This window comes from Purpureocillium lilacinum (assembly GCF_023168085.1).
Source record: "Purpureocillium lilacinum CBS 284.36 DNA, scaffold_4, whole genome shotgun sequence".
Lineage (NCBI taxonomy): Eukaryota > Fungi > Ascomycota > Sordariomycetes > Hypocreales > Ophiocordycipitaceae > Purpureocillium > Purpureocillium lilacinum.
This window is the reverse complement of record NW_027072114.1, coordinates 2,543,297-2,564,197: the sequence shown is the minus strand read 5'-3', so window position 1 is coordinate 2,564,197 and position 20,901 is coordinate 2,543,297. Positions and strand designations below refer to the sequence as shown.

The 20,901-nt window shown below is 56.5% G+C and overlaps 7 protein-coding genes across 7 annotated transcripts; 3 read left to right on the top strand and 4 right to left on the bottom strand.

The window, feature by feature from the left end:
- Nucleotides 1-8: 8 nt before the first annotated feature.
- On the bottom strand, nt 9-1,999 carry PLICBS_005957 (uncharacterized protein; the record flags this gene model as incomplete). Its single annotated transcript, XM_018319695.2, has 2 exons — nt 9-1,682; nt 1,736-1,999. 2 exons carry the CDS (start codon nt 1,997-1,999, stop codon nt 9-11), a joined length of 1,938 nt encoding a protein of 645 aa, XP_018182169.2.
- A 2,623-nt stretch (nt 2,000-4,622) lies between these two features.
- PLICBS_005956 (uncharacterized protein) lies at nt 4,623-5,477 on the bottom strand (the record flags this gene model as incomplete). Its single annotated transcript, XM_065600826.1, has 2 exons — nt 4,623-4,751; nt 5,079-5,477. 2 exons carry the CDS (start codon nt 5,475-5,477, stop codon nt 4,623-4,625), a joined length of 528 nt encoding a protein of 175 aa, XP_065456898.1.
- A 3,344-nt stretch (nt 5,478-8,821) lies between these two features.
- PLICBS_005955 (uncharacterized protein) lies at nt 8,822-10,181 on the bottom strand (the record flags this gene model as incomplete). Its single annotated transcript, XM_018319694.2, has 3 exons — nt 8,822-9,401; nt 9,454-9,932; nt 9,990-10,181. 3 exons carry the CDS (start codon nt 10,179-10,181, stop codon nt 8,822-8,824), a joined length of 1,251 nt encoding a protein of 416 aa, XP_018182168.1.
- Nucleotides 10,182-10,937: 756 nt separating this feature from the next.
- Nucleotides 10,938-12,009, top strand: PLICBS_005954 (uncharacterized protein; the record flags this gene model as incomplete). The annotated part of the gene is made up of 3 exons (XM_018319693.2): nt 10,938-11,303; nt 11,424-11,777; nt 11,833-12,009. 3 exons carry the CDS (start codon nt 10,938-10,940, stop codon nt 12,007-12,009), a joined length of 897 nt encoding a protein of 298 aa, XP_018182167.2.
- Nucleotides 12,010-14,328: 2,319 nt separating this feature from the next.
- On the top strand, nt 14,329-18,462 carry PLICBS_005953 (uncharacterized protein; the record flags this gene model as incomplete). Its single annotated transcript, XM_018319692.2, has 5 exons — nt 14,329-15,135; nt 15,188-15,251; nt 15,320-15,847; nt 16,990-17,877; nt 17,933-18,462. The coding sequence occupies 5 exons, from the start codon at nt 14,329-14,331 to the stop codon at nt 18,460-18,462; spliced, it is 2,817 nt and encodes a 938-aa protein (XP_018182166.2).
- Nucleotides 18,463-19,047: 585 nt separating this feature from the next.
- Nucleotides 19,048-19,809, top strand: PLICBS_005952 (uncharacterized protein; the record flags this gene model as incomplete). Its single annotated transcript, XM_018319691.2, has 1 exon — nt 19,048-19,809. The coding sequence occupies one exon, from the start codon at nt 19,048-19,050 to the stop codon at nt 19,807-19,809; it is 762 nt and encodes a 253-aa protein (XP_018182165.2).
- Nucleotides 19,810-20,054: 245 nt separating this feature from the next.
- Nucleotides 20,055-20,420, bottom strand: PLICBS_005951 (uncharacterized protein; the record flags this gene model as incomplete). Its single annotated transcript, XM_018319690.1, has 2 exons — nt 20,055-20,155; nt 20,222-20,420. 2 exons carry the CDS (start codon nt 20,418-20,420, stop codon nt 20,055-20,057), a joined length of 300 nt encoding a protein of 99 aa, XP_018182164.1.
- Between the last annotated feature and the right edge of the window lie 481 nt (nt 20,421-20,901).

Genomic DNA, 20,901 nt, shown 5'->3' with positions numbered 1-20,901 from the left:
TTTCTGTGTCACTCGCCAGTCGAGTCACTGTCGTCGCCGTTTTCCTCCTTCCATGCAGCCATGTCTTCGGCGGGTACGCGCCCTCGCAACCATTGCAGCGTTGCCTCAGTGCCGCGTTCCAAAATATTCCACCTAGGGACTTTGAACCGATTGCCCGTTACCTCGAGTCTATGCAGTCCCTGATGCCCGCCAAGCAGCCCGATGCGAGGGTTCAAATACGCAATATCGTTGTTGGATGCGTCGACAATCCGCAAGCCTCTGATTGTCTCGGCGTCAAGCTCATTTAGCTGGTTATTTGCAGCCAATAGTACTGTTAGTTGGGGAAAGGCTTGCTTCAAGTTCTCCGGCAGAGATTTGATGCGATTCAGGGAGACATCAATCTTCTCCAGGACCGGAGAGTCGAGATGTTGGATCAATGATTGCAGGCTTGTGATGTGGTTCGATGCCAAGTTCAATTCCCGCAGTGCAGGCAGTTCCAGTCGCGCAGTCAAGAACGTGTCGCCAGCCAGATGATTATGCGTCAGCGAGAGCGAACTAAGAGTCGCCCCGAAGACGCTCAAGGAGGCGGGGATGCAAGTGAAGAGGTTGTGGTGCAATTGTGCCTGCCGCACCTGATGTTGAGCGGCCAATGCCGTGCACATCGCAGGGTCCAGCACGGATGAATCCGTCCGCGATCGGTCAACCAGACCGCCAGCCTTGACAATCCAGCCCTGTGTCTGCTTGCTCGGGGACATCGACAAGTCGCTGCCTATCGTGTGAGACCGTGACCGACTAGGCGAATGCGGCGCTGAGGTGGGCGGCGTTGCGAAGTGGTCATCGCCGTCGGATCGGCAATCGTCATCTATTGCCTCGTGGCCGGTGGACAAGTCCACTGCAGGCATCGCCTTGCTGTCCAGCTCCACGAGTCGTTCCATCAATCCAGTAATCGTCGCCTGCTCTCTAGTTTCTTGGTAAGGCGGCGGCGGCTCCAATCGCACCGCCAGTGTTTCCTTGAGCTCGTCGATTGAAGCGGTTATGAGCTTCCTGTCCCGTAGAGGGTTGCCGGCCAACCGAAGCACAGCCAAAGCAGCCATTCGAGAGATCTCCGGGGGCACGACGCGGATATCATTACTCGCAAAATCAGCGTGGCGCAGTTTCTCGAGGCCAGTGAAGCTGTTAGGAATAGTGGCAATACTATTCTCGTCCACAGCCAGCGTCAGAAGGTTTGTCCACGACGACATGTCTGGCAGTGCTCGCAATCTGTTCATAGATAGCGACACAGCATGGACCGCAGGAAGGCTGATACTGGTGTCTGGTGATATCAGCTGGGTGAGCTGATTCGAAGATGCGTCCAGGGACTGTAAGCAAGGGAGCATCCCAACAGAATCCTGGATAAGTGTTCCGCTCAGCCTGTTCTTCTTCACAGTGAGCTCCGTCAGTGGCATTTTCGCCAGAGCATCGAAAGGCAGCGACTCCAGGTGGTTCTCGCTCAAATTCAAGATGCGCAGCCGCGACAACTTCTCCATGCTCCAGGGCAGAGCAGAGAGATTGTTTCCGTGGACATCGAGCATTTCCAGTAGCTCAAGACTTGCGATTGCTGCATCTAGTGGACCGGTCAAAGAGTTGTTCGCCATCTTTAGGTCTCGAAGACTAGTCATCTGTGAGACTACATCGAGGCAGCTATTGTCGAGCCGGTTTGATGACTATGGCGCGTCAGCCCAACAATGCAGAGTTCTGCCTTCAAATTCGAACCCACCAGATTGAGAGACGTCAGCTGTGTGAGCCGACGGAAGCCCAATGGCACATGGAAAAGCAGATTGCCGTGCAGATCGAGTGTCTCCAGACCACCGAAAATGTTGCCCTGGCTATCATCGTCGTCCCGGAGCGCAGCCAGGCTCGTGTCGGGAAAGATGGCGTCATCCAACTTTTCGAGCTGATTATCAGCGGCCACAAGCCTGGTGAGATCCACGCTTTCGGCCCAGCTGCCATCCTGGGCCCCGATGCTTTCCAAGTCATACATGTTCAGGACTTCTGGTGGAATTTCTTGGAGACCAAGAGCCGCAATGTTGAGGCGCCCACTTGTGCGAGCTGCCACCACCCGCTGTTTCAATACCTTGGCGCCGGGATGTTCGCCTTTGCGAAGGTTGAATGGGTCGTCATGGTCCACGGCGAACTCGAATTGGTCGTCATGGGAAAATTGTTGCAAGCCACCACCAGATGATAGCTCCAGAGTTCCAGATGTTCGCCGGACAGCTGCTCGTTTGGCAGCCTTGGCTTTCGCAATTTGTTCTCTCAACGCCGCCGAAGATTTGCGAGTTGACAGAGACGCAGGCGACGGGGCTGTTTTAAGAGAGCCAGCTGCATGAGACGGAGATGGTATTGTCCCATCCCAGGCTGCAGCTGATTCTGGGGCTGGATTGCTGGTGTCCTTGGTCAGATTTGGGAGAGAGGGCTTCCTTAGCAGCTCTCCCACAGATGCTCTAGGCTTGGACGGCCGTGCCGACACGGTCTTTGCCCCTGACTTGAGTGGATTTGGCCCTACAGATCGCGCACCTGGACTGGCATTCCTTTCGTCGACGGGAGATGGCAACGGCGGTACCACGCTTTTGAATACTGGGGTGGACAGGCGACTGAAGGCTTGTTTTGCGCTCGGGGTCTCGAACTTTCCCGTCGTTGACTGTCTGTGAGGGGTACCGCCAATGGTCGAGGCAACAGAGTTCTTGCGGACGGCCGCGGCGGCGCGAGCGCTATAGTATGGGGCATCTTGATGGTCATCACTCGACCCGGGCCTGCTGCCTTGTCTGGAGGAGGCTCTCCCCGATCCGTCGGAGGTATAGCTCGATCCAGGTCGCGAGTTACCGCTAGTAGCTCGTGATGCCGGTCGTGCTGGCTCAAAAAATGTGGACGACTTCTTGCTCATAGCGGGCGAGGATGGGAGCCGAGCCAAAGTTTCCATCGTGCGCTCAGCGAGGGAGGGGCGCGATCTGCCCGCGGGTTCGGGGGTCGCGGCCGGTTCGAGTTTGGTAGAGATGCTGTCCCAATCGTCGTTTTCGCTCAACGGCGGGGAGGGCCCTGTTAGCTGTGCCCTTGATCGAGCCTCAGGCAGGCCATCGCAGGGAGGCGGCCGAATGTGGCTGCTGCTTATTCGCCGGTTGGGCTGAGAAGAAACTCGGGATGTCTGCGGCTTCGTTGCCTGCGGCTTCTGAATCGGCTTTGCTCCTGTTGTGGGACGAAGCTGATCGCGGGATGCCGGGGCCCGTAAAGGTGTCTCCCGCCCGATGGTGTTGCTTGCAGCAGATCGCAGCTGGTTTCGTGACGACGACGCTCGCAGCTTAGGCACGTTAAGCTCTCGGGCTCCCGACATGCCGTAGGTCACGCTCTCCCTCGACGGCACGGAGCGGCTGGGTGACGGTGCGGGTACGCCCGAAGGTTTGGGGAGGGCTGAAGAGCGCGGCACCGGTAGCCTCGAGAGGCGCGGGATGCCGCTGGGGCGTTCGGGAGCGTCATCCATTCGAACTGGACGAACTGATGCTTCAAAGCCATGGCATAAGCACTGCATATCCTGCCCTCTGCATGTGCTGAGCGGCGCTCCATGACGTACTTACTGCGTGATTGAGAGGTCAAATTTCGCGTGCACCAGGCAGTCGATCTGTGCCGCGGCAAGGTGCTGGTCGAGGGGCAAAAGTAAACAAAGGCTGTCGAGGCCCGTGTACGACGACTGACGGGCGTCAAGAAGGCATCGATGTGGCCAGGTCACAGTAATTTGCAGTCAAAAAAGAGGGGACGAGGGCATTGATATCGTAGCGACGGCGTGTGGTTCGCACAGGACGCTCGACAGCTCAATTCGGACCCTTGTCAGGGGACTTGACGCGGACGCGATCCGGAATGAGATCCTCTTTGGAAAGTCTAAGAGACGAGCGGCGTGGTATTGGTCAGGTACGAGGTACCCAGGTAGCACGGTATCACGTGGGGCAAGACGTTGCCCGGCAGACAGGAAGCATGTCGAAACAAAGCAAGAAGTATGGGACAATGCGCCTAGCCCCAAATTCGAAGGCCTCAAATACAGCCAAAACTATGAGCCCGACAGCTGTGCGTATGCAGGGCAAAATGAAGGCCACCTGAATCGCCGTGCTCAATCAGCCTGGAGGGCGTGTAGGTACTTGGTACAGGCGCATGGACTGTGCTGTCTGTCTGTGAGATCGGCTCCTAGGAGGCGCCACATGGCTGCCGGCCCACGGCGGGCGCCAGCTCGGTAGCACGGGCGGATGAGCTGCAGCCTGCAGCCTGCAGCCTGCACCCGTGCCGCGATGGTGGGCCCCGTCACTTTCGACAGCTCATCGGCCTTGACACGGTGAAAGTGATCGTTAGGGGCTGAGGTACATAATATGCCGGGCAGCTCCAGCAGCGCACCAATTCTGATAGGCACCTTGGGTTGCTTGGATTGTGCGGCAAAATCCGCGGCGCTCTGTGGAGTTGGTTGCCCTCGTGACACTGTTCGACTCTGCACTGAAAGTGCTCTGTCGCGATCCCGAGTCTTGCAGTGCGAGCACGATTGACAAGAGCATCCCATTAGAAATTGGTGTACAAAGCACCCTGTACAATACTAAACGTCAATTCCAGTCGCCGGCAAGGAGGGGTTCTTGTCACTCGTCGCTATCCTCAATCAATATCCATTCCCGATCCCCACGGTCTGCCTCGGAATCCTCATCCCACGACGGTTGGTCCGAGTCCGTGTCAGTCTCCGCGCAAGAGTCTGATATCTCAATTGCGTTCTGCGGCGACGCACCTGCTTTGGATGATGCGCCATTGCTCACTGCTGTTGCTTCCCTGCTTGGCATTGGCCGGGGTGCAGAGCTGGCCGGGGAGCGGTGCGTCCGGCCAGCCCGTGTCGCCGGTGCTGCTCTCTGAGCCACGTCGCGTCTCTTCTTCCCGCCCATCCCACTCCTACCGTCCGCGTCCCGCCAACCCCATTTTTCCATTAGCTTGTTGACCTGCGGAAGCACTGTTTTCCTTGCCCCGGCTCTGTCTTTGGTCTTACCCAAGATCCGCTCGTATGGTGTATGACAATGTCGAATGTGGGCGGCTACTGCAAGGCGCACCTTTTCGCCCAGCGTCAGCTTTGCTGTCCTCCCTACCCTCCCGCTTCTCTTCTTCGTGGCCCGCTTGATGATCTTGGTGAGAGCTTCTGGTGGTACATTGGGAAACATTCGTTCAATAGCGCCTCTGAACTCGTTCTCCATGCCACTGTCACGCTTCTCGACATTGGCTTGCCGCCTCAATCTACTTTCGCGCTCTTCCTGGTAGACCTCGCTCAAGATCCATTTCGGGGCGCGGAGGCCGACGATAGCTCGCTTGTCCCGCACCACGTAGAGAGCTTTGTGTGCAGCATGCGTCTTGCGGCGGCAAACGGCGGTCATGAAGGGGTTTCCTTTTCTGAGAAAGCCATAGCCGGGCGGCAAGGGCTCCTGTGCGGAAACGACGGGCTCGATTGGACTCATGGCAACATCAACATCTGCTCATCGTCAGCTGGATGAGTCTGCAGTGCTTTGCTCTCCTGCAAGCGCGGACGGGGCCTGGGCTGCTGTGCTGACTTTTGTAGAGCGCGCATTGACGCGTCGCTTGCTTGACGCACGGCGTTGTTCTGGCGCTATGCGTGAAAGGCCAGACCAGGGTGCCGCACGGCCATCAAGAGGCACTGTCAATAGGCAAACGTGCTTTGACGTCGAGTGAACGTGCAGAAGATATCCCAGTGCCTTTGGAAATTGACAGTGTGTCTGTGGAGGTGTCCCGCAGTTGACAGGACACTCGTTGCGGTAGTGCGGTTACTGCGGTCCGTGCACCGTGCACGCCATAGCGTTCATGCATGCTGACGTTCCCACCCAGTCTGTTGCTGGCACAACAACTGGGTCTTTCGATCCCAACCTCATCCAGCTGTGAGCCACAGGACAGGCGGGCGCGTACCCAAATCGCATCCAAAGCTATGACGCACAGGCAATGTTTCGTTCATCGTGGTTTGCTCCTCGCAGAATATCACTGTCACGAAAGTTCTACCCTAGCCTTTGGATGGAATTGCTGGTAAATGGGCGACGGGACCCCGCCTGAGGTGCAAGACGTCACAGGTCACGATGAGTGACACTCGTCGTGTACCAGACATTTCCAGGTCGGTCAGACGCAAAAATGAGGGGGCGAAATCGAACTCCTTACGGGGAATCACGTCCGAAAATATTTCGCGCTTTCCGCAGCCTGTAAATGTGAAATCATCAATGCAGAACTAGTCTTGATGGACGCCACGGTTCGAACGAGCTGTTGAAACCGTCGGAGACTGGTCTCGTTCTTGGTTCTCTCGTTTAGTTGAGACAACCTCGGGCAGTGAGCCAAGGGACGGGGAAGCAAACGTGAGCCGGGTATGTGCTTTTGTACACTGGAAGGTTCATGCGACAAGCGGCGATCAGACTCCTTTGCGACGAGCATTGTGCCAGACCAGTTTCATTGTCTCCTTCTTCGAGCTTGCCACCAAAGATTTTGGTACATAGAACCGAAGACATTAGCTGACCAAGCTAATAAGCGTAGGTAAAGATACAAACCAACTGGCTGTCCACACCCCGCCAAGCGACGTGACGCTCAGAGGGATGTAAGACCAGGTGCACAAGATACATATATGTAATCCAATGATCCGGTTGCGCCTTCATCAATCGGCGACATGATCGCCAATAGCTGCAGCATGCTTGCTTGAATCTGCATGCAGAGTACCATTCCAACATCGTGCTCCTGTCGTGTCCAGGCAAGCCTCAAGAGGGTCTTTAGCCCCCAGTCCATAGGCCGTGCCCTCCGGCCCTGCAGGTTCGGGCGACGTTCTCACCCAGCTGCGGGTGCTTGTGAGAATGCAAATCCCGTGGCTAGCAGGCATTCAATCAAAATATGGCTCACATCCAAGTGCAATCGGCTGTTAACTTGGTCGCTCGTGGGCCCTGACGAAGGGTGGCAAGCTGACTCCTCACCATGGTCCCGCCAAAAGCACTGGGCGGCACCAACGCTCATACTTCGGGTCGGTAAGGCTTTACGAAGCCTCTTGGCGGTCGAATATTGATTGCGGGGGTTTTAATCGGCTTGGGGTATATTGGATAAGTCGGAGAGACAGACGCATTGTCAGCATCATGTGAACGGACGGCGTGCGCTTACCTCGTCCCTTATACCGTAGAAGCGAGTGCGGGAGCTTGTTGCTTCTCTCCATTTCGACGTGATATAAACCTCCCCACAGACCCGTGAGACTGAAGGGCGAAATGCCCACATATCAGCAGCCTAAGCAGTAGGTACTATCTTCTGCAACTCAATGGCCCTGGAATCAATCATGAAGTCCATTTCAGCAATTATTTTCCTCGCAGTAATGGCAAGCGGTGCTCCCTCGACAGAAAAAGGGGCCCTGTCTCCTTTCGATGTGAAACTTGAGCTTCACGGAAACTCTACACTTAGAGTCACAATTACCAATAAAGACGACAAAGCACACAAGATTCTCAAGACTGGCGGTCTTCTCTGTGACACCCTGAACGAGAAAGTTCGTGTCTTCTCTGGAGGTATGGATACGTTGTGATGGGATACTGTGAACGGATTCATGTTCTAGAGCCAATAGTCACTGACACCACCAGCAGACAGGATGGATCCAGTGCCTTTCAAAGGTGTTCATGTTCATGTGGCTAAGCACGCGCTTAACCACAGCAGTTTCGAGATAATTGCCCCTGGCCAGCGAATTGAGACGAAGTTCGATGCTGCAGAAGCCCACGACCTTTCTTCTGGAGGAAAATTTGGATTCGTTGCCGATGGCTTTTTTGCTGTCGCTGATGAGCAACATAATCTGGTTCGGTCAGTCCCATATGTCTCGAACTACCTCACGGCGGAGATCGACGGCGTCGCATCTGCTGCAATTCATGCTGCTGTCCACAAGCGCAGCCGAGTTCAGGGAGACTGCCAGAGCCAGGCAGCCCGAGCCATACAAGCAGATATCACTCATTGTGCTCGCCTTGCACAAAGATCTCAGCAAGAAGCCTGTCAAGGCACTCGGAGGTTCGTGGAGTACTTTAAGAGGTCCGACCCTGAAGCCCGTGGCGTCGTCTCAGCAGTATACGGACGAATTGCGCAAGAGTGCTCCAGCATGAGATCTGGCGCGAAGTTCTTCTGCGGTGACGCAATGAACCAGTGCTCTGACGCGATATTGGCCTACACGATGCCGAGTATGGGGCTCATGGCTTATTGTCCAGGGTTTTACCAAACACCTTATCAGAGTCGCGGCTGTCACGAACAAGACCAGGGGAACGTAGTTCTTCATGAGGTATCCCACCTTCGCCACATTCAGGGCACCGAAGATTACGCCGGCTATGGTTATGACTTTATCCGCAGCCTTCCTCCACAAATGAATCTCAACCACGCCGACACCTACGCCCTGTTCGCTCAAGCAGTCGAGCTCGGTTGCTGAGCTGGGTACATTGCCTACGCACTTCAAGCAATCGATTGCTCAGTATTTAGAACACCAGTGAGTAGGCACAAACGCCCAGGAGTCACCGGAAGCGACGGGGTTGGGGCGAAAATGGGAGACATGTACATGTAACATTCACGTTCAGTTTTGAAGGTTCACAAAGCAAGATCAGGCTCGTTCGAATCAGCACTTTCTCGGATCCAAGGCTCTGTGTCTCATTGAAAACGCCATATTTCGTACAAGTCTTAGCGGTAGAAACATCAGAGTGGTTATAACATAAAGAAGCTGCTTTTGACGTCTTTTCTTCATTCGCCAACATTGTACTTTTTACCAAAATAGAATCGGTCCGAAAACGCTAAGCTCGGTAGCGAAGAATCATTGCTTGTAGGTGGACTGCTGAAAGTCGGTGTCCACGCGAATCGAATGCATAGGAATGTTATCCTTGCTGTTGGCATGCCCGCCTGCGGTAAAACTCCTGGTCGTATGCTCATACCCTCGTACATCTGGTCGCAGCTTCGAGTCCAAATACGTCGTCGGCACCTCGCCGTCGGGCTTGACTCGCCCGGATACGATACTGTCGGATTCTGTGTCGTCCGGCAGCCTATAGAAGGTCTTATCGCCCCCTCGCACATCATCTTGTGTTCGCAGTGCCGAATCCATCCCGCGGGAGCGTTTACCGCTACCTCCTTTGGACCCCTTGGAGTCCTTGCCGCCAGACCCGCCGAAGGTCAAGGGCATGTCGCCGTCTACCTGAATTGCCGACGGATCGCGCTTGAGGCCGCACCAGCGGAGGAAAATCAGAACGATGGGGAGGAGCGTCGGTAGGCACGCAGAGACTATGCCGGCAGACATTTCGATGGCAGTCCATCCGACGGTGGGGGCGAGGGTATATGTCGGGTCTGTGTTGGTATATGTGAAGAGAACGCTCGTTCGGTAGGCAGATGCAAAGACGACGCTGCAAACGTTTAGCAGGGTTGCTTGAGAGTTCGAGATAAAGTGTCTCTCACAAAAAGCCCAGGCAGAATGCTAGAGTTAGACCGATCTTCTCCGTCTTGCGTAGTTGTAGGCTCCAAATTTGCGGTATCGGCATAAGCAGGATGATGAGATCAGTCAAGATCGTGGATGCGGCGTTGGCTATCCAAGTGCCGACCTGGTTGATGCAGTGTCCCGGGATGTCCTGGTACCATAGCTTCTGAACCGGTACGCAGATGAAGATGAAGAGGAAAGTGATGCAAATCACCCACGCCCAGACGAACGCGCCGACTATCCACGCCATCTTCTTGAAGTAAGGAAGATGGAATATGCGGTAGTACATGAGCAACAACGCTGTTTTGGTCCAGCCAAGGTTCCAGGCGTAGAGGACTTCCGCGACGACGAGCCATTTGGCCATCATGACAATGGACGTGGGTTCAACTTTGTCAGCGTGAATGCCCATCCCTGCCGAGTACATGGCGAAGATGAAGCCGACGACCACAAGGTTCCAGCACTGCGTTCAATGTCAGGTCCCTGTTTAGCTCCTGTCTCGCCCACTTCCACGACTTACTAGGGAGAAGACAATCATTCCGTCGTCCCACCATAGCGGCTGATGCTTCAGTTTTCGGCTCACGATTCGCAGGGTGACGGCAACGACTGCCAGTACAGTAACGGAGGCAACAACTTGGACAGTCCACGGCTGCAGGTTGTCCGGGTCGAATCCCGGGAGGCCTGGAAGCGGCGATTTGTCGCTTGATGCCATGGCTGCTTTGCTGTCCAAGCTGGTATAGAAAAAGTCACGGCATCAAGACACACGAGGGGCAAGCGCGAAGGCTTAAGAATCGGAGGCAGTTCTTCAACAAAGACGCTTCAGGGGGACTCTGCACATGCAGACTGAGTTTGACAGGGAACAAGATGATCGGCAGTCTCTTGAGAGCCCATGGCACCCGACGCCATCTTTCGACCAAACCCACTTCCAACGGCCTCGAGGACGGGAAAAAAAGTAGTGCCGGCAGATGGATCCTCCCTGCGTCCGCTTTGCGCGGCGACATGGCTGATACATGCGCTGGCGCGGCCGAGGGTTGGCACCCCTACCTGCCATGCTTCGTTTTGCCGACGAACTGGACAAGGTCGTTCGACTCCAGTTATTACTAGTCGCCCATGAGCCTCGGGGAACCACTTAGCGCAGCCGGGGCCCTGGCACTTGTAAATTAGTGAAGAGTTGCTGCTCCAAGCGGGGTAAGCGGGCAGAGTGACCATGATAGGGAATGCAAGCCGAGCGGAACTCTGCGACAGCCAGTTGTTGAAGAGGACATGGCTATGGCTTGTACAAGAAATCCACGGAGGACTTGCCCCTCGGTCCATGTGTTGTGCCTCGGACGGCAACAAAACCAGCGCACAGCCCACAGGTTGCCTTTGAGGCTGGCTCCTCAGTTGCATTACCTCCGCTTCGCATATTGGGCCAAACTGTCACATTGCTTTTGTTGACCAAATCCTCCGAAAGAGATAGTGACAGAAAATGGCCGCTACCACGACTGTCAAGGTCCCTCACCTGGGTGGCATTACCGTCGGCTACCGCGTTTCCGGGGAAAGAATCAACCCTGCAAAGCCCACGGTGGTCCTCATCAACTCCATGTGCACGACGTCGTCTCTGTTCAACGTGCAATTTGAGAACAAGGCCCTCACCGATGTCACCAACCTCCTTGCCATCGAGCCGCTTGGCCACGGTGCCACCAGCTCTCCGTCGGAACAGTTCACTTACTGGGACACCGCAACAATGGCCTTGCAGGTCATGGACGCCTTGAACGTCCCCAAGGCGTTCGCTCTTGGCACCAGCCAAGGTGGGTGGATGGTTGTGCGTATGGCGCTTCTCGCGCCAGACAGGGTATGTGCCCCGGTTCGATCGGTTTTTGACAGGTTGCCGCGCCTGCCGGGGTTCGCGGCAGCATTCTGCCTTCAGGTTTCTTTCGCAACGAGCGATTCGAAGACGGCTAATTGAGAATAGATCCTGGGCTTGCTGCCTCTCGGTAGCTCAATGGATTACGAGTCTGCGGCGTCCCGTGAAAAGGGTTGCTGGGACCCGAAAACCCAACTGGCCCCTTTCTATGAGGCCTGGTCTAGCCCCGTGCCTACCCCGGACTTCGTCGTCGACGAGGTCTGGCGCGGCATGGTTGCGAAGCTGGGGTTCTCCAGCACCGTCACAGCGGAGACCCTATCCTTTTGGGACGAAACCCTCAAGGCCGTGTACTCGGGTGATGAGGGCCGGAAGAAGCTCCGCATGGCTCTGATCAATCTCCTTGAGAGGGATGGGCTGCTACTTCGACTGAGAGACATCAAGTGCCCCGTCTACTGGCTCCACGTTCGTGTCCCCCTGGCGACGGAAGGATTCCGGCTTGCTAACTTCATCATGGCAGGGTGTTGAGGACCCGGTGTTTGGGCGTCCGGTAGCAGAAGAGCACATCAAATTGTTTACAAACGCGCCCGAGGCGACGCTGGATTTTGTCGAAGGAGGCGGCCATTACCTCAACGCAACCAGTCCAAAGGAGGTGGACGCAGCAATCCTCAAGATGGTGCAGAAATATGTGCCATAGTGACGAAAGCCAGGCCCTTGAGCTCTCACGCTCGTCCAGTCTTGCAAGTCAGCCACTTATATCCAGAATCCCAGCATTCGTCGGGAGCAGCCTCGAATCCGATCTTGTTGAGTCTGCACGGACTGTGATGAACAAAGACGTGCTGTCAGTTGTTAGTTTGATGACCTGTCATCCTGTGAACAATGACAGAGCATTCACCCAAGAGTTCACCCGTGCTGTCAAACTTGCCTTCAGGGGAGCGTGGAGATGGACTGGCACCGCCCATCCGCCAAGTGCCAGTAACCGCAAGGGTTGAAGATCGCTGGCGAGCATTCGCCTAAATGGGGGGATTGACAGGGATAGAAACAGGCAGTCTCATCAAACGTGGTCGCGATGTCACTGAGGCGCCTGGCCTGACTCAGATAGCGCTGCTGCATGACAGGGAATGCTCCGCGGCCCCCAAATCGCAGCGCGAGGCATTTGCGACCCCAGTCGAAGCCGAGCCTCGCAAGCCCTGGAAACGACCCACTCCCTCGGTACCCGATGATCGGTAGTGCCGTGTCAGTCTTCCCGTTCCGGGTGGTGGGCGGCTGAGGCGGCTTGGGCGGTCCGTGCTGTCCCTCCTTGCCGAATGGTTTGGAATCCGGCCTTCATGAAGTACGAATTCGTGCTTGTATGCAGAGCAAAACTGGCTCTACCGGCAGGCTGTCAGCATGGTGTCTCGGCGCGGAGATCGAGAACAAGACCCGGCGAGCTGCAGACGGATGGCGTTTTGGGTGCCACAGCGTGACATTAACTCGCCGTCTTGCATTCGTATCGGATGCTTCGCACAGGAGCAGTTAGCCATAGTGGTTCCAGGTGGTGCCTTAGTACCAAATTATGAAGAGCCAGGCACTAGCCCGGCTGCGACTTGGCATATGCAGGGCTCGGTATTGCGCCCACCGGCATTACCCGCCTGTGGGCGAGACGATGGATGGATCTGCAACCGTTGCAGGAGCAAAACCGCCGCCGCAACGTGATGCGGCCCATCGAGCACGACGTCTTGCCCGATGTCGCATCCCCAGCCCCGAAAAGATCTTGCAAACAATGGAGAGAACGAACTACTCCCTCACTGCCCAATCCCCCCTCCGAGCCAGAAGGGGTGCACGCCCTCGAAAAGTGGGCAATAGTCGAAGGTAAATTGGCGTGGATGCGTGGGTGACCTTGGCAAGCGTGGCCACAGTGCCCGGGCTTTGAGGTTGTGGGACAGTGTGGGCGCAGCGTGGCGTTAGAGCCCGGATGGCTGCTGTTAGAGCGCGGGTCGAAGGAGCGGCTCGTCTACCCGCCGGCGAGGGCCGCTTCCGCGACGTGGAGCGGATTTTGGATTTGGGTCAACCGACAAAGGGTGGCGGGCAGGTTCTTGCATGCGCGATCGAGGAGTTTCGTGCGTGCAGCGGCTGGATCTGCGCGAGCGTTGGCCGCTGACACTATCGGGAGGCATCGCAACGGTATCGCGGGCTCGCTCAAGGCTCAAGGCCTCATCCTGGTCAGCTGGGACGCACTACTTGGTGCCGGCGGAGTCGCGGGCACATGTACAGCACTGTACGAGGCCATGGCAGCCATCTTGGGCCACCGGCGTCCCCACCATCAGGCGTCGAGCAGCAACCCAACCAAAGCCAAACACCAGCCTCCCTTTTCCTTGCAAGCATTGGGCCTCATGCGTTTCGACGACTCACGATCGCAGCAGTGCGCAACAACCCGTAGCCGCGTAGACTGAGCATGGAGGGCAATATAATACGGCAGACCTTGACCCTCAGATTCGCGTGGCCGTCACCGTTCTGGCTGCTCGCTCCAACCCAGGTTCTCCCACGGATGACCTCTCGCCCGGGTCAGTTGGGCCACTGTCGACGAGGTCATCAGGTCGGACTTTGTCCTCGAGTCGTGGCTGTGCGTGCTTGAAGGCGGCTGAAGCGCCGCACTGAGTGGCTCGCGCCTGCCAAATCGCCCGTCCATCTGCCACCCCAAACCTGGAACCTCCCACCAACCAAGGCGGGGCATCTCCTACAGTCCGACGTCATCGCCCCCCTCGTGGCCCTCCTTGGCTTCCGCCTCCCGCTGCTGCGTGCCCTCGGTTTCTTCTTGCACCGCTTCTCCCTAGCACACGATTTCTCTCCCACGCCAAAGGATTTGCTAGCACCGGCATCGGTAAAGAGAAGGCAAGCCTTTGTCCGATCGGCACATCACGTCTTCCACCCGCGTTAGGTGCAACTGTCGCTCAGCGGTTGCACGCAGTGCTAAGTCACACATTTATACGTTGCACTCTAGCCAGCGTCGTCACCGCCGTTGAACGAAAACACAGCCATGGCCGGCGAGCGCTGGGACCGGGATCGCTTCATGTACGAGCGGGACCGCGTCGAAGATGACCGATATTACATGAGAGGCGGGCGCAGCCGTGACCATTCCGACGAAAGGCATGACCGTCCCAGATACCACGATGACGACCTGGTCCGCGACCGACGATATTATGACGATGAGCCGCGCTTTGACCCAAGGCGGGAACGAGCACCCTCGGGTCCCGACTACGACCGCCGGGTTGTCATGGAAAAGGAGCGCGACCGCGAGTATTACCGCGATTCTTCTCCCAGGCGGCCTGCCTTTCTCCGGCGTCAATCGTCCCTGGACACCTTCGACCGGCGCCCGCTCCGACGCATCTATGAACCGCGTGAAGAATACCCTGCCCCGGCCCGCCGCGAAGACATTTACCGCGAGGACTATCGTGCACCTCCATACACGCCTATTCCTCTGCCAAAGACCCGTGGACTGCCACCCCCAAGACAATATCGCGACCGAGGTTTCTACGACGATATAAACGTCGTTGATCCTGATCGCTATGGCGACGACGAGTACCGTCCATACCCCGAGCGGGTCCGCGAGCGGGAATTAGTCCGCGAGCGAGAGCGGAGGGATCGGAGCCGCGAGTCTCGTTCCACCCGGACTCGTACTCATCGTGCTAGCTCTCGCTCCTCCTCGACAACTAGCCGTTCATCCAGCAGCGCCGGAGGGACGACCGTCCGGAGCGAGTATCCGAAGAAGGGCAAGACGAAGATTCCCTCGAGGCTTGTGTCCAAGCGTGCTCTGATCGATCTCGGCTACCCTTACGTGGAAGAGGTAGGTTTGTCATACTCACGTAGCTATTACCCCTACTCACAGCCTTCTCTAGGGGAACACGATAATTGTCCAGAAGGCCCTTGGCCAAGACAACATTGACGAGCTGCTCAAGCTGAGTGAGGAGTACAACAAAGGCAGGTTCAAACTTTAACGGTACATTGGCCCACGCTGACCGACTCACTAGCCGAGCTCGAGGTAGCCGCAGCACGTTCATCGGCTGGGGCCATCGAGGAGCGCAAGGAGGAATTCGTCATTCCGCCACCCGTGGCAGTACCACCGCCGCCTCCTCCCCCTAAAGTGGTTATCCCTCCGCCTCCACCAGCCCCTGTGGTCGTTGACGCCGCGCCTGCGGTCGAGATAGTCGACAGGACGAAGACTGTAATCCGCGAGTCCTCGCCAGCCAGAACTGTTACGACTTCTACAAGCTATGATTCCTACCCGCACCACCACCATCACCATCACCATCATGATGAACTCGTTGTCGGCCCAGTCGTGGAGCGTTCTCGATCCCGGTCTCGCTCTGGGCGAGACATCCGAGCCGAGATACGGGCTCTGGAGATGGAGCTGGCTCACCGCCCCAGAGGCGACCTTGGCGAGCGCGAGATTATCCGCACTGAGAGGCTGCCTGACGGTCAGCTAGTCGTGTACGAGGAGAAGGTGGAGAGGGAAATTGCTGGCCCCAAGCCGCCGCGGATTGAAAAGGACAAGAAAGGTAGGATGTCCATCAGCGTACCAAAATACCGATAAGGTGCGCCCTGATGTGCAGACATCTGGCTTGTTGGACCGGCCGCTGATTTGGCATCGCGCAGGTCCACCGCCTCGACTTGTCCGCGCAATGTTGAGTACTCTGACTTGAGTGCGTGTTTGAGATGGTGTATTGGGACTACGGAGTTCTCGGGCCCGCGGTGTGAACAAGTACAGTGGCGTATTTACATCCGGCAGAATAGGCAGGCGGCAATGATCATGGAAGATGCAAGTGACGCGTTTGTTCACAGAGGGACCGCTTGGCAAATATAGGAAGGAGGGCATAGACGCGAATGCTGGGGGGCTTTCGAGCGTCAAGGGCGTGGAAGTCGCTATCTACCTGGGTACGCAGCCGGTGGTGGACTGCTCATGTTGTAGTCGATGTTTTGGACTGGGTTTACGATGTAATGACTCGCTTGCTCACTCCGGCCAGGCACTCTGAAGTATGTGATACTCTGATAATTTCTTGGACTATCAATCTGTTTCACTTCACCCGTGTGCCCGTGGGCGAAGAAACTGGCATCGCTGCCGATACGCCCTTGCTTGGAAAGACAGCTTGGCTCGTGTCGCCATTGTCCAGGCCAAGGTTAGGAAGAAATGACACTGCTGTTACTCATGCCGAAGCCAATTACAGGCTGTGCACCAACCCCAAGGACCACGTCGAATGTGCTGAGTATTACTACTTGCATGGCTCTCATAGTTTTCGACTTCCTACTCCGTACTAATACCGGTGGTGTTGGTCGCTCTTTCCGGTCATTGGGCTCTAGCACCTGGAGAGCAGCCAACAATGATGTCCTACTGGGCCGTGGGAGTTCCTGACAGGGGGTGGCTCGTCACACTTTGCAGTCTTATTTGCAAGTTGCCCCTGTGCAGGGAAAACGTTCCTGACGGGGTTCAATACTTACAAGAAGCACACATCCCCTCATTTCTGCACCATACGCAGGTACTGCCGTTTCTCACACATTGTGTGCCTCCTTCTACGACAGCAGAGTACCCCGATAGACTGCAGCATGCTCATATCAATTACAATAATACTATCGAGCGTTCTACTACAGACTGCGTCCACGAGGCTCGTGCGTCTGGGAGATTTACCTCGACCGGTACGGATAGGTCATCACGCAATCTCCGTTGAGCGGGCAGAGTCGGACCCTGCTCTCGAGATTCGCGACTCAAAGAGCCCTTCTCCCTTCAAGGCTGGCCAGCACACGTCGAAGCGGCAAAATGACACGCTGTGCAACACCAATGGCGGCCGGCAGTGGACTGGCACGGTGGACGTGACTGACCACCGGCGCCTCTTCTACTGGTTCTTTGAAAGCAGAGGCAACCCGAAGAAGGACCCGATTGTCCTCTGGATCAATGGGGGACCGGGAGAATCGAGCATGTACGGCGCCCTCACTGAGATGGGTGCCTGCACCCTCGTGCCGGGCACAAACACGACAGAGCCGAACCCTTGGAGCTGGAACAACAACGCCTCTGTGCTGTTCCTTGAGCAACCCGCTGGTGCAGGATTGTCCCAGGTATCGGATGAGGACCACCTCTCGACCGGAGATGAAGACGCGGCCGAAGACTTTCAGACGTTCCTCAACATCTTCTTCACAAAGCTGTTTCCTCAGAGGGCACACCTGCCGATCCATTTCGCTGCAGAGTCGTACGGAGGTCATTACGCGCCAACTTATGTCAAGCACATTCTTGATGCTCGTAGGTACGGGAGCAAGAACGCCTTCAAGGGCAACATCACATCAATGATCATCGTGAACGGCCTAGTTGATCTTCCCGCAACGGCCTTGGGCGCGTACGAGTTGCTTTGCGAAAGCGATCGTGGCAAGGACATTTTGAATGCGACAGCCTGTGATGCCATGCGCGAGATATTCCCAGAGTGTTGGAGGCAGCGTCAAGCGTGCTTGGCGACGGACGACCCCATTCTGTGTTACGGCGCAGCCACGTACTGCCAGAAGTGGCAACCTTTCTACGATGCATCAGGGCGAGATCTTTATGACAGTAAGTCTTTGCCGAATTGCGAGGCCGAGTTGCATGTTCTCACACAGCATCACAGTCCGCCACATATGCTCAGACGCAGCTTGCGCAGATCCTGTCCAGGGTAATATAACAGCGTACTTTCGCCAGCCCAGCGTCCTTTCTGCTCTCGGTCTCCCAGAGGATTTCGTTTTCCTTGATGCGAACTGGGTACTTGGCGGCAAGTACTGGAGTGCAGGGTATTCTGAAGGCTACTCATACTACCGCTCCATGCTCTCGGACATTGCGAGTGTGCTCGATGCCCATCAGACGCAGGAAAACGCCCCCATCAGGCTGTTGGTTCTGAACGGCAACGATGACTTCATCTGCAATACGCCCGGCAACAAGATGGCTTACGATGAAGTACGATGGAGCGGGCAGGCAGAATACCGCGCGGCGCGATGGGCGGCCCTCCCTGAGCACTTCAAAGGCACGGGCGAGTGGAAGGGCACGAGGGACAGGAAACTGGTGTTCGTCGGGATCGATGAGGCGGGTCACGAGGTGCCGCGGTTTCAACGAGAGGCCAGCTACAGGATCCTGATGAGCTGGATGTCAGGGTGGCATGAGTGAGCCCCCCTTCAAGCGATGTCGGTCGCTACCTCATGCGACGACGTGACCTCAGCAAGTGGAATCACATGCGATGCCGAAGAATGGGCAAGATATGCAGAGCTCGGCAGGATCGTAGATTCTCAACTTCAGGTGCAGCAGCATGTTAATAAAAGAACATTTGATCTATCGAACGTTGTCGTCCGATGCTGTGTCGTCGGGTCTGTTCCGACACAAAAAGTGCCAGGAAATGCCCGTCAGAGACGGCGCGCGAAATGGCGTCGGGTGGATTCCGGGGTCCCCGGAGTGGTGGGAAGGGGCTGGCAGGCAGCTTTGGCGGGCAACTGACGTGCGAAAATGGCTTAACGCGGAGCCGAGGCTCGTATGGACAGTGGGGTTCGCCTCCGCGTTGAAGCTTTTATATAGTGTTGTCGATGTGCTAACGGGCGTCTCTCGCCTTGTGAAGTTGCGACAACTCTGGACGTTGGTCTCTCACGACTACAAGCCCGCGCGAGCCGCTGACAGCTGTGCTTCCCAGCTTCTCCCATCGCCAGAGCCATCCTCACACGACGGCAGATTACATTGTCGTTTCACTTCGGGACCAAAACCATGGATCAAGTGGCGAACCTGTGGAAGCACACGGTTGCGTCGTACAACCCGTACGCCATCGATGTTGTAGGCAACCTCGTCATCCAAGTTGTCTTCTGGTGGATACCCTGCATCGTGTTTGTCTCTCTCGACACTATCGCGCCGGCCTTCTCTGAGCGCCACAAGATCCAGCCGGCGCCGAAGCAGCCCACGGCGGCCGAGATATGGCACGCCGTCGCGGTATCAACTCGGAACCAAATCCTCATCACCGCCATCCACCTCGCCCTCACCTATGCTTCCTACGCGCAGGGTCACCCGCCTGCAGTCCGCGTTGAGGCGGCGTTGCCCTCGCTGACCGAGTTCGCGCGCGACTTCATCATCTGCGTCGTCGTGCGTGAGGCACTCTTCTATTATTCGCACCGGCTCTTCCACGTGCGCTACTTCTACAAGCGCATCCACAAGATACACCACAAGTTCACCGCGCCGGTCGCCTTCTCGTCGCAGTATGCGCATCCGATCGAGCACATTGTGGCCAACACCCTGCCGATCGCGCTGCCGCCCCTGCTGCTGCGCACGCACATCCTGACCATGTGGGTGTTTCTCGCCTGGCAGCTGGTCGAGACTTCGACGGTGCACAGCGGCTACGATTTCTTCGGTGGCGCGGCGCGAAAGCATGACAGGCACCACGAGAGGTTCGATGTTTACTTTGGGGGCATCGGCGTGCTGGACTGGTTTCACGGGACCGACGAGAGGCTGAGGTTGAAGGGAAAGAAGGCGGAGTAACGGCTGCGACGAGGATGATGCGCATGACAATAGCTTGTTGGAAGTCTGGCTACGACCAGCGACGCTGGTCTCGAAGGACAACATGGACTGGGGGGTATCGTGTCTCTTGTGTAAAGCAAGCGCCAATCCTTGAACGACAATTTTCGCCAACTCCACGTCGTCGGTGCGAAAACTAAAGTGGCAACACCCTACTGCCTTTGTGTTGCGTGCCCGACATGATCCGACTTTGTTGTACGACCGTCGCGTTAATTCGTCTTCTTCTGCGCCGCGATCCGCTGTCCCTGTGCCGTGTACCGCACAAAGGCGAAGGCAAGGAGTGCGCCAACGGAAATGAGAACAATGTTTCCTACAATACCACCGTTAGACATACCTTCTCGACAGAGCCTATGTCGCGTTCGTGTAGGAGGCTTACCGGCTATGAACTTGCCCACACCTCCAGCAATGTCTATCGCGCCGCCAAGGACGTCACCGGCCAACTTGAAGATGCCTGTAACGAAACCGACGACAGCGCCGACAACGCTGTTGACAATGGCGTAGGCGGCACCGAAGATGGAAGAGATCAACTCATAGAAGGACTTGAAGAGGTCGGAAATTGCGGTGGTGATGGCCATTTTGGATGCTGGGTGTTATCTTCAGTTGCTGGCGTAGAAGCGTAACTTAGTATTCCGAATAGGATGTACGGTCTGGACTCTCTCACACTGGAACGACATATGTGTTCAATTTATAACGTTCAACGGCCGCGACGCAATGTACCTGATTCCTTGCTTTGTTCCCAGGCGGTGGCGCCTTGCTGCTCATACGCGCCGCTGACAACTGGATCGCGATCTGGCTCAGTGACGTCACGGTTGCGCAGGGAAGAGTCGCGCGCGCGTCACGCGGCGACAGGTGACGACAGCCGGAAAAGGCACATCTCTCCAGGGTAGCATTCCAGCCTGAGCTTCCTTTTCGCCAACTTTGACGCTCAAGGCAAGGGGCATATGCTCCGGCGGTGCACCACAGCAGATTCATGGTGGATGGTGCAGTGCTTGATGCGGATGTTGCTCAAGATGGCGCTGACAAAGATGTAGTGGTGGCGTCGCCCTGGACTGTCGT